The sequence below is a fragment of the Phaenicophaeus curvirostris genome, chromosome 2 (assembly GCF_032191515.1).
Source record: "Phaenicophaeus curvirostris isolate KB17595 chromosome 2, BPBGC_Pcur_1.0, whole genome shotgun sequence".
NCBI lineage: Eukaryota > Metazoa > Chordata > Aves > Cuculiformes > Cuculidae > Phaenicophaeus > Phaenicophaeus curvirostris.
In genome coordinates, this window is record NC_091393.1 from 4,669,893 (window position 1) to 4,680,028 (window position 10,136).

At 55.1% G+C, this 10,136-nt stretch overlaps 1 protein-coding gene across 1 annotated transcript; it reads right to left on the bottom strand.

Annotated features, from left to right (window-relative positions):
- Nucleotides 1-7,514: 7,514 nt before the first annotated feature.
- Nucleotides 7,515-8,911, bottom strand: POU3F2 (POU class 3 homeobox 2). Its single transcript, XM_069850929.1, has one exon. It carries the CDS (start codon nt 8,850-8,852, stop codon nt 7,539-7,541), a length of 1,314 nt encoding a protein of 437 aa, XP_069707030.1. The 5' UTR covers nt 8,853-8,911; the 3' UTR covers nt 7,515-7,538.
- Nucleotides 8,912-10,136: the final 1,225 nt, after the last annotated feature.

Sequence of the window (10,136 nt, forward strand, 5' to 3'; positions counted from 1 at the left end):
CCTCTCTCTTTTTTTTCTTCTCTTTTTTTTTCTCTTTTTTCTTTCTCTCTCTTTTTTCTCTTCTTTTTCTCTTCTCTTTTTTCTTTTCTTTCTCTCTTTTTCCCCTTTTTTCCCCTCTTCTTTTTCATCTCTCTTTTTTTTTTTATCATATTTTTCCTTCGGTTTTTTTCCCCGCTTCGTATTTATTTAACAAACTAGCGGGCAGGAGGAGGGGGGTGGAAGCCCCCAACAATAAAAGCAGTGTTTTTATGAGAGAGAAGTAGCCCGTCTCCCAGTCTGTAACGTGAGAGGAAGGCGAGATTCCGTCCCCGCCGCCCGCTTTGTCCCCGGCTGGGTTTAAGTGGCCGGCACCTCAACACAAAAGGCAAACACGCACGCACACACACACACACATCCTAAAACTCGACACAAAACCTCTATTGGCTCAATAGTGAAGATCGGTCTTTTGATAACGAAAAAAAAAGCCTCCCTGCTCCGGTGGGTCTGGGCTCCGTGCTCACAGCGGCAACCGCCGCTGAAAAGGGAAAGAAAATCCCTCAAGAAAGCGTTTAATAATAATAATAATAATAAAAAAATAACTCTCAAAAGGGATTAAGGTTTTCATTACTATTCGCTATCGAAGTAACGTGCTTGACGAACCGGTCCTATCAGTTAATAGTAACCTTAATTTCAAACTTATGAAATAGATTCGCATAACGTGTACCTCAGACTCTCGTTTTCTGGAGAAAAATAATAAAAAAAATAAAGGCAAATACTACAACCATAAAGTATCTAAGCACCGGCACAAGGTTTGTAAAGAAGAATCGTGCTGCTTTGGGTAGAAATAATGATTTGCGATCGCTTGGCGGGGGCGTCTGTCTGGTGGGGACATCTATAAAAAATGGAAGCTCTTTTAAAAAGAGAAAACAGATCAAAGCTTCCGCCCGCCAACGCTATTATTTCATCATATTTTTGGCCCGCGCTATATTAAAGAGAAAAACAAGGTAATTGGAACATGCATCAACAGTTTTCCATGAAATAAGAGTTAAAAGAAGTAATAGAACTAATCACTGTCTCCTCAAATCAAGTAGAAAACATTTCAATGCACTAATTAGAGTAATTAGAATAATAAGACTGCCTATATGTGGTAAGACAATGTGTACAAACAACTTTATTTAATGTATACTGGTAATCAGCGATGCGTGCGTGCTTGAATGCTTAGTGCAATAAAATTCACCCCCGTCCGCCCAAACAATCAAATACAAATTAGTTTAATGATTGTGCCTGCTTGAACGTCTTAGAAACCCACAGGCAGAGGGAAATAAATAGCAGCATCCTTGTTTGTGCGTCTCCCCTACTGACCGCGGAGCTGATGCCTCCACGGACCCGGCAATGAATGACTGTAGACATGAATGAATCGAGGAGGGGAAGGGAATTAATGAATGAGTCAGACTGGTTAAAAACAAGTCCTAACTTTTAGACGAGCGCCTCTTGCGAGTCCCGGGACGGGGCAGAGGAGGGGGAGAGCGGTCTCGCCGTCACTTTTAGGAGCTGCCTCTGCCCGGGTTTTCCTGCCAGGATTCACCGCCCTGCGAGGAGGAGGGGAAGGAACCCCGGCTCCCAGCTTCCTACCGGCCTACTGGCTTTTTAATCCTTAAAAACGACGCCCGTGCGGGCTCTCCCGGGGGCTGGCGGGGCTGGGCTCTGTCCCGGAGCGGGATCCACCCGCCGGGATGCGCAAACGCCGCCCGAGCTCCCGGGGCGAGGGGCCCGGGGGCAGCGCCCGCCCCACCGCTGCCCCCGACGGGGAGGGCGAGGGGCAGGGGCTCCGCGGCGCTGCCGGGACCGCGGCCCCAAGAATTGCGGGGGGTTTACGCGGAGAGCCCCGGGGAGGGGTGGCGGCTCGAGGAACGGGCACCGGCAGCTGGATGAGGCCGCGGGAGGCGTGGGAACCCACACGCTTCGGCTCGGGCTCGCCCGCAGAAAAGCCCGCTCGCTTGGTTTATAATTCGATAAGAAGTCGGGGCTGAGGAAGAATTTTTGCTTTTCGTTCTGCCGTTTCTCCCAACACACTCTCTGGTTTGGCTGTAACTAACTCGCCCAGGAAAAATATCCAGTTGTCCAAGTACCGCCCGGTGCACTGGCCTCGTTCGGAGCATCCTACGACACCCCCGACGACAAACCCGACCTTGCCCCAAGCACAAAGTACCAACTTAGCGCCTGCAACTCTGAAAAAAAACAGTGGGGTTTGTTTTCTTTTCTTTTCCACCCGAGATCAAATCCAGAGCGGCGGCCCAGGCCCCACTTCCCAAACGCAAAATAAGCAGATAACCCCTGAAGGAGCAGGTGACGCGGGAGAGACGCGTTTTCCAAGATAGACGAGGACACTCAGCCTCCGTTTTCGAGGCAGCGAAAGGCCGGCACTGCCCCATCCAGCCGCCGGGGAGCCGGGGACAGCCCCGTCCTTCCCCCGCTCCGTGTCCCCCGAGGCGCCGCCGGGCTCGGACACCCGGTGTGCGCCGCCCTCCCCGGTGCTTTACCGAACGCGGAGGCTGAAACGGGACCCGTCCCGGGGCCGTCGCTTCCCGTCCCCGGACAAACCTCGCACCGACGGCAGCGGAACAAAGAGCCGTCGAACACCCGACAGTGCCGCTCGGGGCAAGCGGGGGGCCCGGGGCCGAGCCCGGGGCCGGGGGACAGGGATGAAGAGCACCGGAGAAGGGGTCACGGCAGGGGAGCCCCGAGCTCCCACTAACAAAATCCGGGGGAGAGCGAGAGGCGGCGGGGCGGAGATGGGGGACACCGGGGCCTCGGTGGCCGTCGGGGCTCTCGCAGGTTGCCCAGCCCGACGGCATCACCTGGGGAGGTTCCGCCCCGGCCTGCTCCGCAGCCTGAGGGATTTGCCGGATTATTTTCTCTTCCCTCACTTCTCTTTCCTCCTGGCTGCCCTCGGGAGAGCTGGCGGGAGCAGCCGGGGACGAGGGGGGAGGCAATCACCACTCCAGGGCTTCGGGATACAAAATCTCCCTCCGCCTTCCAGTTTCGGCCTCCATCAGAGGGAGGAAGGAATAGGGCTTTTGTTGTTGACATCTCGTCTACGACAGAGTCTCTGCTGGGAACGAGGGTGGGGGAGCCCCGGGACCCCCCACGCCCCATGACATCCACCCGCGGAAGGTGCATCCTGCACCTGCTCCGTTTTTCCTTCTTCTTTCTCTTAAAAGAGAGAGAAAGAAGGGAACAGGGAAAACGACCCCTCGACCGGCCGGCCTCCCCGCAACCAGCCGGGAAGGACGAGAGAAGTTTCTCCCATCTGTCCGGCCTCTGGAGGGGCGAAGCTCCCCGGAGGAGCAGCCTGGGCAGCGCCGCCCATCCCCGCGGCGCCGGGCCTGCCCCGCACCAGCCAGCCAAGTCACCTCCCGTCCGCCCGACACGGGAGCGCTCGCCGGCTGCACGACCCTGTCCTCAAAGGCGACGTGTTCCCCCGGAGCCCCCCGAGCGTCCTGCAGAGGGCAGAGGCTGCTCGCTTTCCGCAGCCCGTTCCGCGGGCTATTGACCGAGGACTTTTAAATCCATACCCGGCTTCAACATTTTACCCGTCAGCACGTCTGCGGTCACAAAACACTTCTTCTTTCTGTCACTTCTCTTCGAAACTATTGATAAGATCATTTAACTGAATCTGTTCGGGATGAGTGTAATATTGACTAGGAGTTAGAAAAGATGATTAAATCTAATAAGCCTGGAAACGACGGTGAAGGCGGGGTAGGGGGAGAAGGGCGGGATGTTGCACTTAGGAAACAGAACCAGCCAAAAAAAAAAAAAAAAAGAAAAGAAAAAAAAAAAAGACTCGAACACCTCGAACACTCGGCCGCCTTTGGGCACACTGCTCGGTTCGGGGGCAGGACAGAGCGGGTCGAACGCACACGGAGCCGCGGATCCAACGGGAAAGCCCCAGCCCCGCTGGGCAGCAGCATCCTCCCCTCGGCTTTCCAACAGTGCCCCCCAGGAGCAAGCCCCGCCTTTTTGTTTTCCTTTCCTTTTCTTTTCTTTCTTTCTTAGGAGTCAGACCTTAAATTATCAAAAGGAAACGAGGAGGAGAGTCTCTTCCCCCCACGCTTTCCTCCAGAACACGCGGCTAACTCGAGGAGCTCCTCTCCCCACCAGCACCAGAGGCAGGACAGCCCCTACCCACACAGACCAACGCTCCAAACCGCACCGCTGCCCTTCTCTGAGGAGAGCCACAACGAGCACAGCTCCTCAGGCTCTCCTTCCAGATCCTGGAAGTTAGGAACGTGGAACCTCTCGGTATAGGCATCAAATTTATTCCAAAAATTCCATGAAATAGAAAGGAGTGGCGGTGCTTTTACACAGAACTCAAATCGGTGTAAGTACTGGGGCGTTCTCCCTCCAAAGCTTGAGAACTGTGCAAATCTGTGCTATCTTTAAAAATAAAATAAAGATATTTCAATAATTAGAACAAACTATGAAGGTATTGTGCATTTCTGTTTTATGTAGATAATAAAATATTACTTTAACATAAATATATAAGGATCTCTGCGTTTTTATTTTTCCCCACAAGCACATCCAAATGTACCAAAACAAAGTATTTTTAAAGAGATTGAACCAAAAAAAAAAAAAATTACATCCCATATAGATTTTGTTCACCTACTCATTTAAAGCTACAGAAAAACAGTTTCCAGAACCTGTTTGCTTTAAAAGAAATAAATATACATTGAGGCAGGCCACTTAAAAATGATATGAAAATATTTCCCTGGGTAGCATTTAAAAAAAAAAAAGAAAATAGACAAAGAAAACATTGAAACTATTTCTGCATTTCAAAGGACAAATATTAAACATATATACATAGTGGTAAGGTTTGTGTGGTAACTTTTTTGTTTTTTAAGTAAACCTATTTGGAGTTTGAGTTTTTTTCTCAAACATCCTCTCAACTCCTTTTTCTGACCTTACGCACGTATTAATGTGTCTGAAAGTTCATTTCCTCCCTTTACCACTGGATCTGCCCTGATCTGATTCACTTCACTAGGCGCTAGCCCTCAACACTTTAAATAACAAGCAGCTCAATACATCCAAAAAGAAAAAAAAAAAAAAAAAAGAGAAAAGCTTGGAGCCCGTATTTTTGTAACAATTGTTGGAAAACTAGGAAAAAGGCTAATGCATGTGCCTCTTAGAAATCATCATCTGTCTTACCAAGAAGAAAGAAAGAAAGAAAGAGAGAGAGAAAGAAAGGAAGAAAGAGGGAAAGAAAGAAGGAAAGAAAACCCAATGTCACAGGCGCTTTAAAAGACAATGAGAAACATCCTCTAAAGCCTTAGCTACTGAATGCAATATTTATAGGAGAGTTCTGCGAGAGAATGCTGCACTGTTTTTTCTCCATAATTGTCCAACATTCAACTAAGTAAACTTTTAGATTATAAAAATGCTTTGTCTCTATAGCACCCGCTTGTGCTGACTAAATGATCCCTTTATGAATTTATAACTATCATAGTTTAAAGTTCTTCTAATGTATATGCATAGCTGTGTGTGTGCAGAAGTACACAAACACACGCACATACATGCGCTGCTCCGAGGTCCCGCTCCTCTGCCTCCCTTTAGAGCTTTTTGTTTGGCTTTTTTGTTTTCCTATTTTTTTGTTCCCATGGGTTTTTATATATTTTTTGAAAGTTAGCAGTTTCCCTTCAAGACAATGCCACCAAATGCACTTTAGAACTATTAACGAAGGGGAGGGGGGGAAAGACGGGCTGAAAAATGGCATTTTTTCCCCCCACTTCATTTAATTCCCCAGTGAAAGACACAAGGCTGCCCAAGTTAAAACTAGTCCTTTCCTTCAATAAATTATACCGCAATCTGACCAAGGGACGCGGGGGCGGAGGGAGGTACAAGTAGAAAAAAAAAAATAAAATGCGACAAAGAAAAGCGAAAAAGAAAAGCGAAGAAGAAGCACCCAGGGTCTCGGCGGAGGGGAGGGGCGGTGTGTGTTTACACGCAGGTGTAAGCTGCCCGCACCCCGCACGCCCCTCGGGCCCAGCAGCTCCTCGGGCTCTCCCTGCCAAACTGCTCAAGGAAAGAAAGTTTGGGGGCTGCCCGGGCACTGGGAGCCCCGGGGGGAGGAGGGCGAGGGAAGCTAAGGGGGTGGGAAGCTAAATAATCCCCTTTCCCTCTCAAAGAAGCGCCACTTTCTCCTGGAAACATCTCCGCCTTTCCCACTCCGGGCCTCGCTCGCCTGCGCTGACACAACCTGGAAGGGCTGCACATATTTTTTTTTTTTTTTCCTCTCCCTCTGGCTGCGCCTCGCCCCCCGGACACACTGCCTGAAAATGAAGTTTACTTTGTCGGTTTGCATTATTCGCCCTTCTCCAAACTCGACTCTGGCCGTTGAAGGCGCATATTAAGCAATTACGAGAGTCACGTCTCTGGAGAATGGAAGCTGGCGGTGCATATATATGTGTATAGAGAGAGATTATATATGTGTATATATGTACATCTATGCACGCGTGCATATGTATACATACATACAGATATACGCATTCTTTTTGCTACGGTAAAAGGAGAAAATAAGCGTTACACATATTTAAGAAGACTGGTTTATAACAAAAGTTCACATGTACACATAAAGCAAAAGCTAAAACACATTAACATATTGTTGACCGGTCACTGGTTGACTAACGCTCACCGTGGAAAATGCAAGTCATTTGCAAAATTAAGGTCGGAAAGGAAGGGAAAAAAGAAAAGAAACAACAACAAAAAAAGAAAAAAAACCAAAACAATTTGTTTATGTAAACTTCGATTTTCTTGCAGTGCAAATTGGAACGGTTAAATACTGTCTACATCAAAAGGGATAGCTTTTCCTTTCTCTTTTTTTTTTTTTTTCTTTCTCTCATATATTCCTACAGGGGATCCACAGAAAATAAACACAGCAGCATGTGCCAACACCGAGCGACATTCCACAATGCGATCTGCCTTTGTGTGGCGGGAGGGGGCTGCGGAGGGGACCCGAGGTGGCTGCGCGCCCCCCTCCTCCCCTCTTTTCCTCCCCTCCCGCCCCCTCCCCGGCCGGGCAGCGCCGTATTTTTTTTTTTTTTTTTTTATCCGCCAGCGAGCAAAGGGAGTTTTGTGCGAACCGCTTCGCCCCGCGCCTGCCCTGCCGGTGCCTGCCTGCCTGTGCGCGGTGCTCACCGCACCCCGGCGCACGGGCACTCGCCTGGAAAGGTCAAAACACAGCATCGCACCTGCTACCGTCTGAGGGACAGCCCGGTGCAGGTGCTTCGTCTGTCTGTCTGTCTGTCTGCTGTGATTCGCTCTCTTTCTCTCTCTCTCTCTCGCTTTTTGTTTTGTTTTCTTTTTTTTTTCTTTTCTTTTCGCCGTCTTTTTTTTTTTTTTGTTCGGTTTTTTTTGGTGGTTTTTTTTTTGTCTTTTTTTTTAAAGATAGGAGAAAATAATAATTAAAAAAACACAAAAAAAAAGAGAAAAAAGAGGACAATCAAAAGTTGGGGGAAGGAGAGGAGGAGGAGGAGGAGGAGGGGCCGGGCGCCCCCGCCGCGAGTTCACTGCACGGGGGTCTGCACCCCGTGGTGCGGCGGCGTGTCCCTGCTGGCCCCGTACACGTCCTCGGCGCCCGGCAGCGTCCCTCCCGGGGGAGTCATGCGCTTCTCTTTCTGTCTCCTGTTACAAAACCACACTCTCACCACCTCCTTCTCCAGCTGTAGGCTGTCCGCGAGCGAGGTGATCTCCTGGGCCGAGGGCTTGGGGCACTTGAGGAAGTGGCTCTCCAGCGCGCCCTTGACGCTCACCTCGATGGAGGTTCGCTTTTTCCTCTTGCGGCCCTGCGCCGCGATCTTGTCTATGCTGGTGGGGCTGCCCGAGGAGGAGTCCGCCTCCTCCAACCACTTGTTCAACAAAGGCTTCAGCTTGCACATGTTCTTGAAGCTGAGCTGCAGGGCCTCGAAGCGGCAGATGGTGGTCTGCGAGAAGACGTTGCCGTAGAGGGTGCCCAGCGCCAGCCCCACGTCCGCTTGGGTAAATCCCAGTTTGATGCGCCGCTGCTTGAACTGCTTGGCGAACTGCTCCAGGTCGTCCGAGGTCGGCGTGTCCTCGTCCGAGTGCGGGTCGTGGTGCGGCGGCCCCGCGGGGGCGGCGGCGGCGGCGGCGTTGGGGGCCGGTCCGGCCGCGCCGGGGTGGGGGCCGTGGGGCGGCGGGGGGTGCTCGGCGCCGTGGTGCGGCGGCCCCGGCGGCGGCGGCTCGTCGTGGGCGTCGCGGAGGCCGTGGTGGTGCAGGGCGGGCTGCGCGGCGCCCAGCATCCCGTTGACGGTGAAGCCGGGCGGCTGCGAGTAGAGCAGCCCCGCCTGCGCGCCGTTCGCCATGCCGGGCGGCAGGTGCGCCGCGCCGCCCGCCCGCCACGCCGCCGCCGCCGCCGCCGCCGCCGCCGCCGCCGCGTGGTGCCCGCCGCCGCCGCCGTGGTGTACCAGGTGCGGCGCCCGCCCCGGCGGCAGCTCGTCGCCTCGCCCGCCCGCCTGCACCACCGCCGGCTTGATGTCGGGCTGCCCCAGCGCGCCCGCCGACCAGGGCGCCTCTCCGCCGCCGCCGCCGGGGCCGCCGCCGGGGCCGCCGCCGCCCCCGCCGCCTCCGCCGCCTCCTCCGCCGCCGCCGCCGCCGCCGGGGCCGCCGTGGGACAGCGCCGCGATCCACTGGTGAGCGTGGCTCAGCGGGTGCCCGTTGCTCTGCAGCGCGTAGTCCGCCTGCACCAGGGCGCCGGCGTCGCGGTAGCCGCCGCCGGGCTGCATGCCGCCGGGCGGCTCGGCGTGCACCATGGGGGAGCCGGAGGCGAGCAGGCTGTAGTGGTTGGAGGCTGCGGTCGCCATGACTCGCCGAGCCGCACTGATCGCGCCGGTTAAAGGCGCCGCGCATTTGACAGCTACTTTTTCGCCTCGGGCGCCGCGCGGCGCCCGCGCGCCCCCCCCCCCCCCCCCCGCCCTCACCGCGCGCCTCCTCCCCGGTCCCTCCCCGGCCCGCGCGGCGGGGCCCTCTGCGAAGGCACGCGCTGCCGCCCCGCCCCGCCGCCGCGCGCCATTGGCTCCCCGCGCGCTGACGGACGCGGGCGCTCCCGGCAACCCTGCCCGCCGCCCGCCGCCATTGGCGCGCGACCGCCGCGCGGCCCCGCCCCGCGACCCGCCCCCCGCCCCCCCCCCCCCCCCGCCCGGCTCCGAGGGGCGCGGGGGAGCGGCGGTCGCGGGGCGGGTGGATGGATGGATAGGTGGATACACGGATGGATGGATGAGGGAGGAGGGGGGGGTGCTCCGCCGCCGGCCCCGCCCCGCCGCCCCGCCCGCCGGCTCCTGTTGCTCCGCGCGCAGCCCCGCGGCGGGGGGGACGCCCGCAACTTTCTCAGCCGGGCCGTGGGAAGCGGGCAGCACACACACCCCCCCCCCCCCCCCCACCTCCATCCCACCGCCCCGCGTCCCTGCCAGCCCGGCCCGGCTCCCCGGAGAGCCCGGCGACGGGGCTGCGCTCCTCCGAGGAGCCGCTCCGCTTGGGCGGCCCCGGGGGGACGGGCCGCTGCGGGGCGGGCGGCTCTAACAGCGATGCGGGAGGTTTGGAGGGGAGGAAAGGGAAAAAAGAGCAAAAAGTGAAAAAACCCAGGGAGTTAAGCGAGGAAAAGAAAAAAAAGGAAAAAAGAAAAAAAAAACTGAGGAAAAAAGAAGTTGCGGGCCGGACAGGAAGGAAGGAGACCTGGAACTGGATCCGGATTTCCTAGGAATGAGCAGCGCCCGGGCTGGTGGCCGCGGGGAGTTCCCTGCCCGTTTTTTTGAGCTGGAGGCCGTAGCTTTGTCTCGAAAATAAACTGCTGGCGGGGGTAGGTGCGCGTCGCAGGCTCCCGCTATCTTGGTCGAAATAACACAATGGGGCGGAGCGGGGAATTTATTACTACTAACAGGGACCAGCTTTCTTCTGCGAGTTGTTTATAAATCATCGTGTTTAACGTGAGCGCTGGAAAGGCTCCTCGCCTGGAAATATTCCCCTGCGTGGGGGGTGCGGAGGAGAGGGGGGATGGGCGCATAAACATGTACACAGCAGCGGCATAAACAGGACACCCAGCGCCCTGAGACAAGGGGCGCAGCAGGAGTTACCTCATTTCGTTAGTTTAG

What these genes read in the sequence shown, in the direction of transcription:
- POU3F2 (XM_069850929.1), bottom strand. Translation starts at nt 8,852, where the DNA reads ATGGCGACCGCAGCCTCCAACCACTACAGCCTGCTCGCCTCCGGCTCC.